Below are 15,155 nucleotides of genomic sequence, written 5' to 3'. Positions count from 1 at the left end.
CCCGCGCTCACCCCCCCTCCCCTCCCTCCCGGCACCGCCTCCCTCAGCCCCGCCGCCCCCCCCCCGTTACTCCCGAGCGTTGAAGGCGGCGGCCCCCCCCGCTGTGCGCCCACCCCGGCGGGTCCCAGCCCGTTTCCGGCCTCACGGAGCTGCTCCACACCGGCTGTGCCCCCCCCCCACTACGCGGGCCGTACCGGGGGAGGGGGCGGGGCTGCTCCCGACGGCCCGGCCCCGGTGCCCCCCCCGGTGCCCCCCGCCGGGGGCGCTGCGCCTTTAAGGCCCCCCCCTCCCGGGGTTGTTTACACCCGGGCGCCGCTTCCGGCCCTGCGCGTGCCGCCGCCCCCGATTGGCCGAGCGCCCTCCGCCGAGGCGGGGCCGTGACGCGGCTCCCTATTGGCTGCGTGCACGCGACCACGCCCCGGGGCGGGGCGGCGGCGGGCGCGGGAGGGGGGGGGGGTCGGCGCGGGGTGACCCCGCTCGGGCTGCGTCGGCATGGACCTGGGGGCCATGAGGATGGGCTACCGGGGGGCGGAGGAGGTGGGGGCCGGGGGTTACCGGGAGGCACTGGGAGACCGGGAATAACGGGGGGGGGGGGCTGTGGGAGCGGGGGGTTACCGGAGGGTTACCGGGAGACACCGGGAGGCCGGGGGCGGCGGGGCCGGGGAGGTGCCGAGGGGTACTGGAAGGTACCGGGGGGGGGCGGGGGTAACGGGGTGTTACCGGGGGGCTACAGGTAGGCCGGGGGCGGCGGGGCCGGTGGGGTCGGGGAGGTACCAGGGGGTTATCGGGGGGTACCGGGAGACACCGGGAGGCTGGGGGCGACGGGGCCGGGGGGGTACCAGGGGTTACCGGGGGGTACCAGAGGTCACTGGGGGACCGCCGGGAGACCGGGGTTGGGGACAAGGGAGGGCGGGGGTAACGGGGTTTACCGGGAGGCACCGGGAGGCCGGGGGCGGTGGGGCCAGGGGGTTACCGGGGGCCTGAGGGGTACCGGGGGTCACCGGGGGACCACCGGCGGGCCGGGGCTGGGCCCGGGCAGGCCCCGTGTCCGCGCTCGAGGCGCTGACGGCGGCCCCCCCCCCAGGCGTTCGAGGAGCGGCAGCTGGCCTCCCGCGACCCGGTGGCGCAGTTCGGGGCCTGGCTGGCGGAGGCGCTGCGGTGCCCGGCCGTGGGCGAGGCCAACGCCATGTGCCTGGCCACCTGCAGCAGGTGAGGCCGGGGGGGCGCGGGGGGGGTCCCGCCGCCGCCCGCTCACCGCCGCCGCCTCCCGCCGCAGGGACGGGAAGCCCTCGGCCCGCATGGTGCTGCTGAAGGGCTTCGGGCAGGACGGCTTCCGCTTCTTCACCAACCGCCAGAGCCGCAAGGGCAGGGAGCTGGTGAGCGCGGGGCACCGGGGGCGGGGGGGGGCTGCGGGCCGGGCCCCCCCCCCGGGTCTCCCCCCCGCTGTGGCGGCGCTCCCGGGGGCCGCCCGCCCGCTGACGGCTCCGCTCCGCCGCAGGACTCCAACCCCTTCGCCTCGCTCGTCTTCTACTGGGAGCCCCTCAACCGCCAGGTGCGTGCCGGCGGCGGCGGCGGGACGAGGCCACGTCCTGGGTGCGGGCTCAGCCCTGCGGGGTGGGAGCCGGGGCTCCTGCGTCGGGGTTTGGGCTCTCCGGATGGGTCCCGGCCCCTTCTGCTTGGCTGTGAGGGACGGGCCCCGTGCGGTGAGGCGGGACGGGGGCGTCCGCGCGGTGGGGACGTGGGGGGAGCGACGCGGGGCCTCGCCTGGGGGCTGCCGGGGCCCGCGGGCAGCTCGAGCCCGCCTGAGGCCACCCCGTGCAGGTGCGGATCGAGGGCTCGGTGAAGCGGCTGTCAGAGGAGGAGTCGGAGCAGTACTTCCACTCCCGCCCCAAGAGCAGCCAGATCGGGGCCGTCGCCAGCCGGCAGAGCACCGTCATCCCGGACAGGGAGGTGAGCGGCACGGGGCCGGCCGGTCCCCAGCAGTGCGGGGAGCGACCAGCGGGGCCGGGGCTCCGTCAGCAGCTGGGATCCTGCCCCTGCCGCGCTCCAGCCCCGTCCGCTTCCTTCCCCGCAGTACTTGATGAAGAGGAACGCCGAGCTGGAGGAGAAGTACCGGGACACGCCGGTGCCGAAGCCGGAGGACTGGTGAGCCGCCCGGTGCGCGTCCGGGAGCAGCCCGGGGCCGTGCCGCGCCACGGGGCCCCCTCACCGCCCGCGTCTCCCCCCCAGGGGAGGCTACATCCTGCAGCCCGACGTGGTGGAGTTCTGGCAGGGCCAAACCAACCGCCTGCACGACCGCATCGTCTTCCGGCGCCTGCGGGACGGCGCCGACCCCCCCGGGCCCATGACGCGGCGCGGCGAGGGCGAGTGGGTGTTCGAGCGCCTCGCCCCCTGAGGCTGCGCCTGTGCCCGGCCGCTCGCCCGATCGGCGGCGTTACCTGTGCCAAGTCTGCTGCATGTCCCCCCCGTGTCCCCCCCGTGTCCCCGCCATGCCCCGGGAGCAGTGGCCTCGCTCTGCCCTGCCAGAGAAACTCGTGGTGGGCTTCGGGGTGCCCGGGAGCCCAGCCCGGCCCCAGGACCCTGCAATCCCCTCGTGTCTGCTGCAGACATGGGCTGGCCGGTCCCACAACCCCCCTGCTTCCCCCTGTCAGCATGTGGGGAGCAATTGCTCCCGGGGCTGCTGGTGGTTAATTAATCATGGTAATGACTTAATTAATTATGGTAATGACTTGGGGACTGGGAAAGAGCCCTGTGAATCCCCTGTCCTCATCCTGTGCTGCTGGGACCAATCGAGCCTCGTGTTTTAGCTAGAGCCGCGCCGTTCGCTCAGTCCGTGCGATAATTTATTTCATTGTGGCTTTGTCACCGCGGGTATCCGTGGCCGGCTGCGTGTTGTCTCCTGCGTGCCCTGCCTCGGCGGGGCGCTGGGCCCCTACCTGTGCCCTGCCTGCTCCTGCGCTGCTTCCTCCCTGCTCGGGAGCAATAAATGCCGATCGAGCGGAGCCGTGCGTGGCTGTGGGTTAATCTTTACCCAGCAGAGCTCGGCTGCGCTCCCCGGCAGAGGGTGCTGCCGCCTCGGCCGGCACCGCTCCTGCTCTCGGGCCGCGTCCCAGTGAAACCGGGCGCCGATAACCTTCGCCCTCTCCAGCTCCGGGTGTTTGTGCGCCCAGGTGCTGCTCTCGGGGCAGGATTGTTCCCTGCCGAGGAGCAACGTGGGGACGCGCGGCCTTGGCCAGCGGGGCGGGAAGGTCCCCGGGGCCTTCTGCGGTGGTCCCACAGCCGGGGGTCCCCTGCAGTGGAGCAGAGCCCCCAGGGCTGCGTGCAGCCCGCCAGCCGCTCAGGGGGGAGAGCCCCCAGTGGGACGTGGCACCTCCCCTGCCCCCTCGGCAGCTCCCTGGCCCTGCCCAGCCCAGGGATGCCCCGCGTCCCCGCAGGGCTCAGGTGTGCTGGCATCGTCGTGGGTCCTGTGCCAGAGCCGGGAACCCCCTGGAGCTGGGCCAAGCCCGGCCAGGTGGCGCAGCCTGGGGATGGGGATGGGGTGGGGATGGGATGGGACGGGACGGGACGTGTGGCTGCTGTGTTGCACGGTGCCTGTCCGAGGTGCCTCCCCTGCCCCGGTGCCTCCTTCACCTGACTCCCTTGGTCGCCGTGGTGCGGCCGTGGTGCCCGACAGCCGGGGTGGGGTGGGAGGGGACGTGGGGCCGGCAGCACCTCAAGGAGGCGGCTGCACATTCCGCTACAAGGCTGGGGGCTCGGTGGGGGTCTGTTCAGCTCCGCAGGTGCCCGCCACAGAGGGTGACCCGAGACCTCGACCTCCCCACCCCACGTGCCCCCATGGTGCTGGGAGCCCCGGTGCCACCGTAACGGGCATCACCCAGCCGGTGGGTGCCGGCCGCGCGCCCTCCCCCTTCCCCCGTCCCTTTGGGGCAGGAACCCTCGGGTGCTGCCAGCAGGGGACAAAGAGCACCTTGTGAGCGCGTGTTTGGTGAGCAAACAGCCCGGGGCGGGAGCTGCTGGGAAGCCCGGGCTGCCCTGGCAGGGGCTTTGTGCCAGGGAAGGGGTCTGGCTGCTGGCGCAGGCCGGGTTTTACAAGGGCCGGGGCCTTGTTGCAGGTGTGTGGCTGCTCTGGGGGGAGGGCAAGCCCCCGGTGCACCCCCGGGCTGGGAGCACCGCTGGCAGTCCCCGGCCACCCCTCCCGGCCCGCAGCGTGGCGGGGCTGCCCGGTCCCGGTCCATGCGCGGTCAGGTGAGGCTGTGCCTCCGCGGGGCCGGGGACTCCCCGGGGGGAGCGGGCCTGGAGCCGTGCCCAGCGCTTGGCTTGGAGCCCCGGAGCCCGGAACTGCCCACGCCTCATGGCACAGCTCCGCCACCGGCCCCGTGCCCTGGGGCAGCCGCACGCGGGCACTGCGCTCCCTTTGTTCCCAGACCTGCTTTATTAACACGGAGCAGCAGCAAGAGCTCACAAAAGGCGCAGCTCCCAGAAAAGGAAAGGAAAAAAACAGAGAGAGGAGCTGCGAGGGCGGCCCGGCCCCGGGCTGTGCTCGGCTCTCCCCTTCCGGGAGCAAAGAGCAGCTCCCGGGGCGGGCAGGGCACCGCTCCCGGTGCGACACCGCGGGGACACCGCAGCCCCCCGAGGTCCCTGCGGGAGCCGCTCCGCGAGGGTTTGCTCTGTCCTGCGGGCCCGGGGCCGGGTCCTGCCGGATCCAGCGGGGCGAAGATCAGCACAGACGGGCCCGGTGCGCGGGGCTGCCGGAGCACGGGGTGGTGGCAGCCCCTGGGGACGAGCAGGGCTCTGCCCGGTGTCACCTCCGGGGCCGGGAGGGGCCAGGGCCACGGCACCGCGCTCGGGGCAGCGCCGAGGGATGGGGCTCCCGCAGCCGGCACCCACGGGGGCTGCGCTCAAACAGGATTGTGGCCGTCTGCTTAAATAAAGTCTGACCCGAGTCACTTCTCCTTCCGAGGTGCTGGGGGCGCGTCTGGCCAGCCCCGCAGCGAGCCCCCCCACTCCGTCGTGTCACCGGCACCGAGCCGAGCGGGATGGGAGGCTGCAGGGGGGCAGGGGGGCCGCGACCCGCCGGGACCGTGCCCCCTCCCAGCCTCATTTCTCCTCCCGCTCGGTGCCCGTGCAAAGGCCGGGGTTGTCGGCCAGCGTCGCCCGCACCTTCTTCTTCTCCTTGAAGCGGCCGGAGTTGGAGACCTTCACGTGCTTGCCCTTGCTGCTCTTGTCCACGATCTTCTCCAGGCGGGCGGCGAACTCAGGCGTCCCCTCCTCGCCGCTGCCCTCGGGGCCGTCGCCGGCGTGGACGTCGGGGCTGTCGTACAGCACCTTGGGCATGGACTTGCGCTTCCGCAGGAAGGTCAGCTTCCACCAGCTGTGGCTCTCGGCCATCGCCGCGGGGCGCCTGGGGGGGACGGGGGGGTTACGGCCGGGAAGGGGCCGGCGCCGCCACGCTGGGGGGGCGGCAGTACCGGGCTCTGCCGTGTCCCCGGGCTGCCCCACGCAGCAGGGCCGGCGGCGGCCCCGGGAGCAAACAGGAACCGGGAAGCAGCCGGGAGCCGGTGGGGGCCAGGGCCTCGCGTCCCCGCTGCCGGGGCCGTGTCCCAGCCCCGGTGCTGCGGGTGGCAGCGGGATGGCCGCAGGGCCCCGGGGTGGGGACGGTGTCCCGGTGCTGGGGGTCCCGGTGCTGGGGATCCCTGGGCTCCATCCTGGGTGTGGGGACGAGGCGGCCCCGTGCCCGCCGGTGCCACCGCTGGCCCCGCACACCGGCCCCCACCCCACGGCCCCCGCCCGGCTCCGCCAGCCACCGAGCGCTGGCCCCGTGCCCCCGGCGATGTTTTCAGTGCCGGTGTTCGAGGCCACCGCGTCACCCAGCCCCGGCACCAGGACGTGGCCAAAACCCCCGGTGGTTCGGGGCTTCCCGCCTCAGGGCCACGTCGTACCCGGTGGCACCGCCGGTGGCAGGCGCCCCGCGCCCCCCGAGAGCCTCGCTGCTGCCCGTACCTGCGCCTCCCGCCCTGCCGCGGGCCGGGCACACCGGGCACACCGGGCAGGGCCCGCACCTGCCGCTGCCCCGCCGCGAGTCAAGGTGAACCCGCGCCCAAACCCCTCCCGCCCGGGCAGGCGGCGGGGCCGGGCCGCGCTGCGCTGAATATTCATGACGGGGGGCGGTGGCCGGGCCCCGCCGGCGGCAGCCCCGAGCCCCGAGCCCCGGGCCGGGCTCCCCGGGGGGGTTCCCGGCGGGGTTCGCCCCCCGGTGCCGGCCGTGCCCGGGGCGGGCTGCGGGGGTGCGGTGCCGCCGGGGGCACCGGGCTGCGGCCGGGCAGGGCCCGGAGAGACCCCCCCGGTCCCCGCTGTGCTGCGGGGGGGCACCGGGGGTACCGGGGGGGGGGAACGTGCGGCGGGGGCACGGCCCGGGGGGCGCGGGGCGGGGCCGGGAGGGGCGGGGCCTGGCGGGAGGGGCGGGACCTGACCGGGAGGGGCGGGGCCATCCCGGTGCCGCCCCCTTCCCGTTCCCTGCCGCCCGCGCGCCACTGCGCATGCGCGCTGCGCTCCGCCCTGAGCGCACCTCCCGGCGGCGCCCCGCTCCCATTGGCCGGGCGCCCCCTCCTCCCCGCCAATCAGAACAGCGGCGCGTGGCGCTCTTTCCCCCCGCCCCCGAGCCGCCTCCTCCCGATTGGCGGCGGGGCGGAGCTCGCCGGGCCGGGCGCGTCGCGATTGGCTGCGCGGCGGGAGCCGAGCGGGGATTGGCTGGGAGGGGGCGGGGCGGACGGGGCGAAGCGGAAGCGGCGGCGGTGGCTGCGGGCGCGATGCAGGTGGGGACGGGGACGGGGACGGGGACGGGGACGGGGGAGGGGGAGGGGCAGGGTCCCGGTGCCCGGTGCCGGTGCCCCCTCCCCCCTCGTGCCGCCCGCAGGCCCCTCCGCAGGACTACCGGGACGTGCCCATCGACATCCAGACCAGCAAGCTGCTGGGTACGGCGGGGCCGGGACCGGGGCTGGGGCCGGGGCCGGGGCTGGGGCTGGTACCGGGGCCGTCACCTCCCCCGGCCCCCCGGTGCCGCCCCGCCGCAGCCCCGCGCTGTCCCGCAGACTGGCTGCTGGACCGGCGGCACTGCGGGCGGCGGTGGCAGGCGCAGGCTCGGGCCGTGCGGCAGAGGATGGAGGCGGCGCTGCGGGACATGCCCGAGCACCCGGAGATCCGGCGGCTGCTGGCAGGCACCGGTGAGCACACGCGTGCACGGCGGGGGCCGGCTTCCCCCCCCCTCCCCCCGGTCCCGGTGCGCGGCCCCGGGGACGGCCCGGTGACGGCGTCGCCCCCGGCAGCCCTGCACTACTTCCACTGCCTGCGCATCGTGGAGATCCTCAGGGGCACCGAGGCCTCCACCAGGAACCTCTTCGGGCGCTACTCGTCCCAGCGCATGAAGGTGAGCGGGCACCGGCACCGGGACGGGGCCGGCAGCAGCCCCGCGCTCACTGCCCCCCCCCGCCCTGCCGCCCCCCGCCCTGCCTCCCCCTCCTCTGCCTCCCCTCCAGGACTGGCAGGAGATCGTGGCGCTCTACGAGAAGGAGAACACCTACCTGGGTAGGGCCGTGGGCAGGGCTGCGATGGGGAGGGGGCACACGGGGGGAGGCTGCCATGGGCCGCACGCAGCCGAGGGCTCTGGGTGCCCGGGGCCAGCAGGGGCCCGCGTGGCAGCTCAGGGCCCCGCCGCCGCCCCGCAGCCGAGCTCGCCAGCCTCCTGGTGCGCAGCGTCAGCTACGAGGCCCCCGCGCTGCGCAAGCAGATCAGCCGCTGCCAGCAGGCCCAGCAGGACTTCGCGCGCCGCGAGGAGGAATGTCAGCTGGCGGCTGCTGAGCTGCGCGAGCGCTTCTATGCCTCCTGCAAGCAGTACGGCATCACCGTGAGTCCCCGGCCCTGTGTGGGGACCCCGTGTCCCAGGGGTGTCACCACAGCACCGTGCTACCCGTGGGGGGAGCTGGGGGTGGAGGGTGACGCCTCTGCTCCTGCCCAGCTCTGGGAGCGGGGGGTGAAGCTGTCCCGGGGCGTTTGTGCACGTGCTTCCCCAGCCCAACACGTCCCTGCTCCCTCCCCAGGGAGACAACGTGCGCCAGGAGCTGCTGGCCCTGGTGAAGGAGCTGCCCTCGCTGCTCTCCGAGGTCGGGGCGGGAGCCGGCGCGCTCACCGAGGCCATCGAGCTGTACGAGGCCTGCGTGGAGTTCGTGTGCGAGAGGTGGGCACGGGGGCAGGACGCCTGGGGGTGTCTCCCAGTGGGACCCTGCTGGGGCGGGGGACATCGGGGGCTCCCTGCCCTGCACCTGACACCGACGTCCCTGCGGCGCCCACCAGCTCGGCAGAGCCGGTGCTGCCCCTGCTGCGGCACGTGGGGAGGAGAGGCAACACCACCGTCTACGAGTGGAGGACGGGGCTCGAGCCCGTGCGGGTGGAGCGGCCGGAGGTGCAGGAGGTGCCGGAGCAGCCGAAGGAGGACGCGGTACGAGCCGGCCCCGTGGTGCTGGGGGCTGTGGGTCTGTGCTGCAGCGGGCTGGGGAGGTGAGCGTCTCCCAGCAGAGATCTGCCTCTCCCCAGCGTTCCTGCTGCCTTCCTGCAGCGTCTGATCCTGCTGGGAGGGTGCAGCGGCGGGGCCAGGGCTGTCTCGGGGCCAAGGGACAGTGGGGGCTGTGGGGCAGCCTCCTCCAGCAGAAACGGGGGAGGCTCCCGGCTGGGAACGGGCAGAACAGTTTGGGGGGGCTCAGGGGGTCATTGCCCTTCTTGCCACAGATCGACTGGGGAGACTTCACGCTGGAGCCCAGCGGGGCAAGCGACGGTGCTGGTGCCGGCGGGGGAGCGCAGGACGAGATCGACTGGGGCATCACGCTGGAGCCCAGCCCCCAGGTGACGTCTGGGCACAAGCTCTGGCCCTGCTGGGGCAGCGGGGGGGTTGTGGGTGCCCCCCCTCACTGGGTGCCCCCCCTCACTGGGTGCCCCCCCTCACTGGGTGCCCTCTGTTTTGCAGCAGGACGATGGCATTGACTGGGGTGATGGCGAAAGTGACGGGGCCCAGATCTCGGTGTTGGAGGCTGGCACCGAGGGTGAGCATGGCCACAAGGGGGCATGGGGGTCCCTGCCCCCCCCCTGCCTGCAGTGCCCTGGGTGGAGAGACGAAGGTGGGAGGGGGGCAGGGGGCACAACGGCGCTGTCGGAGCCATGGACCTCCCTTCTCTGCTCCCCCCCCAGTGCCTGACGGGGTCGCTCACGGCTCTGAGGCCCTGACACTGCTGGAGCACGCCGAGACGCGGAACCAGTTCATCGACGAGCTCATGGAGGTGAGCAGGGCCGGGGCGGCTCGGGCACTGTCCCCACGCGGGGTGGGGTGCTGGGCGCCCCCCCCAGCGGCTCTGTCCCCGCAGCTGGAGCTGTTCCTGGCGCAGCGCCTGGTGGAGATGGAGGAGGAGGCCGACGTCCTGGCCGCCAGCCAGTTCCAGCTGGCCCCTGCCGCGCTGCAGGGCCAGACCAGCGCCCGCGTGGGCTCCCTGCTGGCCAGCACCCGGGCGCTGCTGGGCCAGCTGGGCGCCCGGCGCATGCAGCACCTCTTCACCATCCTCGCCTCCCCCAGGTCGCCTCACCGGGGGCACGGGGGGGAGCTGGGGGTCGGGGCCGGGGGCAGCGGGATGGGGGCGCCCCTGGGGGCAGCGGGGGGTGACAGAGGGGCCGCCTCTCCCCCCGCAGGTACGTGGACCGCGTCAGTGAGCTGCTGCAGCAGAAGCTGAAGCAGGCGGAGCTGCTGCTGGCCAAGAGGGAGGCGCTGAGCCAGAAGCGGCAGGAGGCGCTGGCGGAGCAGGGCGCCCTGGAGCCCAAGCTGGACCGCCTGCTGGAGACGACCAGGGAGCTCCAGCGGCTGGTGAGGGACGGAGCGGGGCTGCCCCCGGCTGCCCCCCCCCCGCCCCCCCTCACCCGGCCTCTGTCCTGCAGATCGAGGCCGACATCTCCAAGCGCTACGGCGGGCGGCCGGTGAACCTGATGGGCGTCTCGCTGTGAGCGGGGGGGGTCCTGCCCCCCCCCCCCCCGAGGGGTCCTGGGCCCCCGCTCCCCTTGTCCCTCCCCAGCGGTGCCGTGGCCGCGGGCTGGGCGCTGCTCAATAAAGCTGAGGCCCCATCCCCGTGTGTGTCTCACTGTGCCCCTGGGGGGGTCTCGGTTTGGGGGCGGGGGGGGGAAGAGGAGCCCCCAGCCCAGGGCCGGCACCAGGCTGACCCCGGAGCCCAGCGCCTGGCCTCGGGGGGCCGCTGCTGATTTAATTTCGATTTTAATCTCGGAGCCGCGGGGGGGTGATTCAGGGCCCGCTGGTTCCTGCCGCCCGCTGCGGGGGGGCCGCGGGCCGTGAGCGGTGGTTGGAATTCCCGCGGGGGCCGGGGGTGCCCCCGGCCCGCCGGGGCTGCGCGGGGGGGCTCCGGGGGCCGGCCCCGCCGTCTCCGCGGCGCACAAAGCGCCTTCAGCCGCCCTTAGCCACCGCGGGGCCCCGGCCCCTGACCCCCCCCGCGGCCGGGGCAGAGGGCAGCGGCGGGGCCGGGGCCGGCGGCACCGCGGGGCTTTAACGGGGATTAAAGGAGCGCGGGGGGGGGGGGGACGCGCGGCGGCTCCGGCACACAAAGGCGCGGGGCAGGGCCCCCCCGGGCTCCGCCTCCCCCTCCGCCGCTGGGGGGGCCCCGGCTGCTGCTCCGCGTCCCTGCCGGGGAGGAATTAATCACAATTACGGGGCCGCCCATCTGCTCGGGGCCTGCCCCGAGCTGCCCCCCCCGACCCCCCCGCAGCAGCTCGCTCCATCGCTGCGGGGCGCGGCGGCACCGCCGGGGCCGCGCCGTCGGGGGGGGGCCGCCCCCAGCGCCCCCTCACCCCGCGGGGCCCTCGCCTGTCCCCGCAGCCCCCCCGCAGCCCCGGGTCCCCCCCTGCTCCGCGCAGGGTCCCCCCCCGCTCGCTCCCAGCCGCTCTCCCCGCTCCCAGCCCGGCTCTCGGGGGCAGCTTCCCGGCGGTGGGGGCTGCCGAAGGCACGGGGCTGGCGTCTGCCCGAGCTGCGCCCCCCCGGCGGCCCCCCCCGGCCACGTTTCCCCCGTCGGTGCCCCTTAGGGCAGGCGCCGCAGCTGCGCGGGGGCCCCAAATCTCCCCGTTAAAACGACGCCGAGCGGGGCGACAGCTGCCCGCCGCACCGGGGACACGTCTGTGTGCTTCGCGGGGGGGGCACCGAGCCCGCGTCCCCCCTGCCCCGGGGGCCTCCGGGTGCTCGGGGCAGCTCCCGCGGCCGGGGGTGGGCAGGAAAACGGCAAAGGCCGTGAGGGAGAAAAGCGGGACCGGGGGGGAGTCCTCGGGGGGGGGGGGCTCGGCCGGCCCGGTGCCCGTGGGGGGGGGAACGGGCGGAAAAAATGGGCCCGGGGGGGGGGGCGGCTCTGGGGAGCTCCGGGGCGGGGACGCTGCGGAGCCTCGGCCCCCCCCAGCGGCCCCCCCGGGGCCCGGTGTTGTCCCGGTTCGTTTCGTTCCGTTCTGTTCTCGCCCCCTCCCCTTTCTCCGCTTTTCCTCCCCCACCCCGCAGACAAAACGCGGCTGCCAGGCTGGGGCCGGGCCATCCATCACCGCCCCCCCGCGGCTCCGCGCCCCCCCGGCCCGGCCCTGCCCCTGCCCTGCCCCTGCTCGGGGGGGGCCGCGGGGCCCGGGCTGGGGCGGGAGGGGGCAAGAGGGGCCCGGGGGGGGCAGGGCCGGTGGCTGCGGTTCGGGGCCGAGCAGGGGCGGGGGGGGGCGGGGGGAGCCCCTCCCGGGAGGCCCCGCGGTGCCCCTCCGGCCCCGCTGCGCTTTGTCCCCGTGCCCCCGGCAGCTGCGGGCCGCGGAGCTTCCGCGCCCCCCCCCCCAGCTCGGGGGTCCCCCGGGAGGGGACGCGGGGTCCGAGGACCCCCGCCGGCCACCCGGGACCGGGGGGAGGCTGAGACGTGCGGGGGGCTGGGCGCGGCCACCTGCCGCCCCCGGGAGGGGCAGCGCCGCCAGCTGCTGCCCGGGGCCGCCGCGTCCCGGCCGGGCCGGGGCCATCGATCACGGCGGGCGCGGAGCAGCTGCGCGGGGCCGGGGGGGGGGCGGGGGGGCGGCCCCGGGGGTCCCGAGGCGGGGGCGCGGCCCGGCCCCCCCGCACTGCCCCGCGCCGCCGGCAGGGGGCGCCGCAGGACCGCGAATGGGCGGCCGGGAAGGGGCGGGGCCGGGTGGGTAGGGGGCGGGGCCGGGCGCCATATAAGGAGCGGGGCCGGGAAGGGGCGGGGCCGGGTGGGTAGGGGGCGGGTCCGGGCGCCATATAAGGAGCGGGGTCGGGGAGGGGCGGGGCCGGGCGGGGAGGGGGCGGGGCCGGGCTCCATATAAGGAGCGGGGCCGGGCTCCATATAAGGAGCGGGGCCGGGGAGGGGCGGGGCCATGCAAAACCGCGCCGGGGCTCGGCCGGGGGGCGTCGCGCGGGAGGCGGCGGCAGCGGGGGGGGGGAGCCGGGTCCCGGGGGGCTCCCAGCCCGCAGTGCATGGGGGGGGCCCGGGGGGCCTGGGCCGGTGCCGTGTGACCGTGACGGACCGGGCTGGGCCCGCCCCGGCGATCTGCAGCACCTGCGGGTGCTCGCCCACAGCCACCCGCGGGTGGGCGGCAGGGGGGCACCCGGCTGCGGGCACCCCCCGGCGGGGCTCGAGCCCCCCAGGGACCCGCTGGGGTCCTGCGGTGCGGCCCTGCCCCGGGCGGCAGCGGTGAAGCCGCAGGGAGCCGTGTCCGCGCTGCAGGGGGAGGTCGCCTCTGCCCCCAGAGGGGTCGCGCCAGGGCTGAGCCCCGGGCCCGGAACACCGGGGGCAGCCCCGGGCCTGGAGCAGACGGCAGGGAGTGGGGAGAGGGGAGCCAGGAGCTGGGGGCAGCAGCTTTATTTGGGGCGCATGGAGCCGAGCGGCTGGGGCTGCCCCGGGAGGCCCAGGGGCAGCCCAGAGCCATTTGGGCTCCATGGCGGCCACGCGGGAGGGCGGCGAATCCTCCAGTTCCCCTTCAGGAGCGCTGAGCGGTTCCCTCGGCGTTCTTAATGCCGGGGGTGGGAGCTGGCGAGGGGCCGCTGACGGGGAGCTGCACCCGCTGGGCGCTTCTACTTGTGGGGGGCTCCCGCGCCCCCCTGCTCGCGGCTGCCCGCCAGGTAGTCGAAGAGGACGAAGCCATAGGGCGCGGGCTCGGGGGCCTGTGGAGAGGCCGAAGGTGGGGGGGGGCGGGGAGGAGGCAGGGGGTGGGGGGGCAGCACGGGGGCCGGCACTCACCCGTGGGCCCAGGCGCTGCAGCACGCGCTGCGGGTCGCTCTCCAGGATCACCCTGCGGGCAGCGGGTCCGGCACTGTCCCGTGGGGCCTGGGCAGCTCCAGTGCTCCTGGTGCGGCTCTGGCCCCAACCCCGGCTGCGCCCCCGTTGCCACCGCCCTGCCTCAGTTTCCCTCCCCATGCCAGGCGTTTTATGGTGCCTGGATGAAGGCTCGGGGATGGGGCTGCTGCAACGAGGCGAGCTGGGCACCCACATCTGCTGGGGCTGCCCCACTGCCAGCACCCACGGGGCCCAGGCTGCCCCCCGGCCTCACCCCCTGTCCACGATCTCGTCCACCACCAGGAAGGCCCCGTCCAGGTTCTCCAGCAGCCAGCGCTTCTCCAAGTCCTTCCTGCGGGCGAGCCCCCGGGAGGTGTCCCACGCGTGTCCCCTCGCTGGGTCCCAGCCCACGGCGCCACCCAGGGTGAGCTGCCCCCCACCCTGCCTCGGGGTCCCCTTGGGGTGGGGGGCACTCACCGCAGCACGAGGCCGAGGGTGTCGCAGAGGCAGCCGAGCACAGCCGACAGCATCAGCTGCGGGAGAGCGGCGTCAGCGCGGCCCCGTAGGTCCGGCCCCCCCAGCCCCCCGTACCTCGTTCTCCTGGGGGCCCCCCACCACGTAGAAGAGGAGGTCGCTGCTGCTCCTGTAGACCACGGTGAGTCCCTCCAGGAAGGCGATCTCACCTGTGGGGACGCAGGACGGTGTCTCCCCGGGATGTCCCCGAGCACACCAAACCTTCTGCAGCCCCCCCCTGCTGCAGAGGCTCCCCCCGTGCTCACTGCCTGCCCCGCGGGTCTTGCTGAAGATGCTGCTCTCGAAGGCCGCCTGCTCCTGCGCCGTGGGGAAGCTGCTGTCGTAGTACTGGGAGGCGGGGGGGGGGTCAGCACTGCGGCCGGATCCAGCACCCCGACCCCCCCGGAGCGGGGAAACCACAGCAGCGAGGCCGGGGCCGAGCTTCACCTTGGCCAGGAGCCGCTGCCCGCGGCTGTCGAGGATGAGCAGCGCCTTCACCGTGTACAGCGAGGGCTCCTGGGGGCACAGGGGCTCAGCCCCCCCGGGCCGGCTGCAGCTGGGTCCTGCCTCGCACTGCCTGGGGATGCCTGTGCCCCCCGAGCCCCCCCACCCCACTGGGGTCCCCCCCCCCTCTGTTTTTTGAGGACCCTCCCTCACACCCCTGCCCTGCACCCCATCCACTCCCCCCCGTTTCTCCCCATTTCCCACCTCCCCCCCACTCCCCCCCATTGCACCCCCCAACTCCCACGTTTCTCCATTTCCCACCGTTTCTGGGGTTCCCCCATTTCCCCCACCCTCCCCCCCCCCATTTATCTCCCCTTCCCCCCATTCCCCCCTCCCCTTCCCACCCGTTTCTCCCTGTCCTGCGGTGGCCACAGGAAGTTCCCGGCTGGCCCCGTCCCGTCCCGTCCCCGCTGCCCCCGTCCCAGCCCTACTGGCAGCCCCGTGGGCTCCATGGCTCCGCCGTCACGGGCAGCCCCCCCGTGCCCCCCCCGGCGCTGACGTTGCCGCACCCAGCCCAGCCCGGCCCCCCCGGGCCCTGCCCCTGGCCCCGGTGCCACCGGCCTTGTCCCGGCAGCAGCTGGTGTCCCCCTGAAAGCCCCCCCCGGCCGCCTGCAGCAGGGGAGGGGTGGGCACGGGGCCCCCCAGGCTGGGTTCCTGCACCCCAAGGTGCTGCAGTGCCTGGCTGCTATGGGGGGGGGCGCTCCCCAAGGACTCCCCCCACGAACACAGGCACTGCGACAGAGCAGTGACAGGGGGGGTGCGATGGGGTGAGGTGCAGACCCAGTGGGGCAAGGAGCCCCC

At 75.6% G+C, this 15,155-nt stretch overlaps 4 protein-coding genes across 6 annotated transcripts; 2 read left to right on the top strand and 2 right to left on the bottom strand.

Annotated features, from left to right (window-relative positions):
* The first annotated feature begins 142 nt into the window (after nucleotides 1-142).
* On the top strand, nucleotides 143-3,002 carry PNPO (pyridoxamine 5'-phosphate oxidase). The gene is made up of 7 exons (XM_083809453.1): nucleotides 143-537; nucleotides 1,085-1,209; nucleotides 1,277-1,376; nucleotides 1,499-1,552; nucleotides 1,822-1,950; nucleotides 2,075-2,145; nucleotides 2,230-3,002. The coding sequence occupies exons 1-7, from the start codon at nucleotides 493-495 to the stop codon at nucleotides 2,393-2,395; spliced, it is 690 nt and encodes a 229-aa protein (XP_083665579.1). The 5' UTR covers nucleotides 143-492; the 3' UTR covers nucleotides 2,396-3,002.
* Nucleotides 3,003-4,413: 1,411 nt separating this feature from the next.
* On the bottom strand, nucleotides 4,414-6,134 carry PRR15L (proline rich 15 like). The gene is made up of 2 exons (XM_083809454.1): nucleotides 6,001-6,134; nucleotides 4,414-5,401 (listed from the first exon to the last, which is right to left on the bottom strand). Exon 2 carries the CDS (start codon nucleotides 5,386-5,388, stop codon nucleotides 5,098-5,100), a length of 291 nt encoding a protein of 96 aa, XP_083665580.1. The 5' UTR covers nucleotides 5,389-5,401; nucleotides 6,001-6,134; the 3' UTR covers nucleotides 4,414-5,097.
* A 624-nt stretch (nucleotides 6,135-6,758) lies between these two features.
* Nucleotides 6,759-10,152, top strand: CDK5RAP3 (CDK5 regulatory subunit associated protein 3). Of its 2 annotated transcripts, none has more exons than XM_083809451.1 (14): nucleotides 6,759-6,812; nucleotides 6,914-6,971; nucleotides 7,089-7,220; nucleotides 7,323-7,423; nucleotides 7,533-7,581; nucleotides 7,722-7,900; nucleotides 8,094-8,230; nucleotides 8,347-8,491; nucleotides 8,779-8,892; nucleotides 9,014-9,089; nucleotides 9,235-9,323; nucleotides 9,408-9,613; nucleotides 9,727-9,898; nucleotides 9,970-10,152. In XM_083809451.1, the coding sequence occupies exons 1-14, from the start codon at nucleotides 6,807-6,809 to the stop codon at nucleotides 10,033-10,035; spliced, it is 1,530 nt and encodes a 509-aa protein (XP_083665577.1). In that variant the 5' UTR covers nucleotides 6,759-6,806; the 3' UTR covers nucleotides 10,036-10,152. The 2 variants fall into 2 exon arrangements, with proteins under 2 accessions (XP_083665577.1, XP_083665578.1); XM_083809452.1 differs by having other exon boundaries at nucleotides 6,762-6,812; nucleotides 9,017-9,089.
* Nucleotides 10,153-12,908: 2,756 nt separating this feature from the next.
* On the bottom strand, nucleotides 12,909-14,839 carry COPZ2 (COPI coat complex subunit zeta 2). Of its 2 annotated transcripts, none has more exons than XM_083809445.1 (8): nucleotides 14,699-14,839; nucleotides 14,298-14,366; nucleotides 14,117-14,198; nucleotides 13,929-14,020; nucleotides 13,815-13,870; nucleotides 13,612-13,689; nucleotides 13,302-13,353; nucleotides 12,909-13,225 (listed from the first exon to the last, which is right to left on the bottom strand). In XM_083809445.1, the coding sequence occupies exons 1-8, from the start codon at nucleotides 14,804-14,806 to the stop codon at nucleotides 13,136-13,138; spliced, it is 627 nt and encodes a 208-aa protein (XP_083665571.1). In that variant the 5' UTR covers nucleotides 14,807-14,839; the 3' UTR covers nucleotides 12,909-13,135. The 2 variants fall into 2 exon arrangements, with proteins under 2 accessions (XP_083665571.1, XP_083665572.1); XM_083809446.1 differs by having other exon boundaries at nucleotides 14,786-14,839.
* Between the last annotated feature and the right edge of the window lie 316 nt (nucleotides 14,840-15,155).

Source organism: Anser anser, assembly GCF_964211835.1.
Source record: "Anser anser genome assembly, chromosome: 23".
Lineage (NCBI taxonomy): Eukaryota > Metazoa > Chordata > Aves > Anseriformes > Anatidae > Anser > Anser anser.
This window is presented reverse-complemented; position numbering and strand designations above follow the sequence as displayed.

Excerpts from the sequence above, each read along its gene's own strand:
- PNPO (XM_083809453.1), top strand. The coding sequence starts at position 493 with ATGGACCTGGGGGCCATGAGGATGGGCTACCGGGGGGCGGAGGAG. Across the intron at positions 1,951-2,074 it reads CCGTCATCCCGGACAGGGAG|TACTTGATGAAGAGGAACGC; the intron begins GTGAGCGGCACG and ends CCTTCCCCGCAG. Across the intron at positions 2,146-2,229 it reads GTGCCGAAGCCGGAGGACTG|GGGAGGCTACATCCTGCAGC; the intron begins GTGAGCCGCCCG and ends TCTCCCCCCCAG.
- PRR15L (XM_083809454.1), bottom strand. The coding sequence starts at position 5,388 with ATGGCCGAGAGCCACAGCTGGTGGAAGCTGACCTTCCTGCGGAAGCGC.
- CDK5RAP3 (XM_083809451.1), top strand. Across the intron at positions 7,221-7,322 it reads GCGGCTGCTGGCAGGCACCG|CCCTGCACTACTTCCACTGC; the intron begins GTGAGCACACGC and ends CGCCCCCGGCAG. Across the intron at positions 8,231-8,346 it reads GTGGAGTTCGTGTGCGAGAG|CTCGGCAGAGCCGGTGCTGC; the intron begins GTGGGCACGGGG and ends GGCGCCCACCAG.
- COPZ2 (XM_083809445.1), bottom strand. The coding sequence starts at position 14,806 with ATGGAGCCCACGGGGCTGCCAGTAGGGCTGGGACGGGGGCAGCGGGGA. Across the intron at positions 14,367-14,698 it reads CGCAGGACAGGGAGAAACGG|GAGCCCTCGCTGTACACGGT; the intron begins GTGGGAAGGGGA and ends CTGTGCCCCCAG. Across the intron at positions 13,690-13,814 it reads ACCCTCGGCCTCGTGCTGCG|GAAGGACTTGGAGAAGCGCT; the intron begins GTGAGTGCCCCC and ends GCTCGCCCGCAG.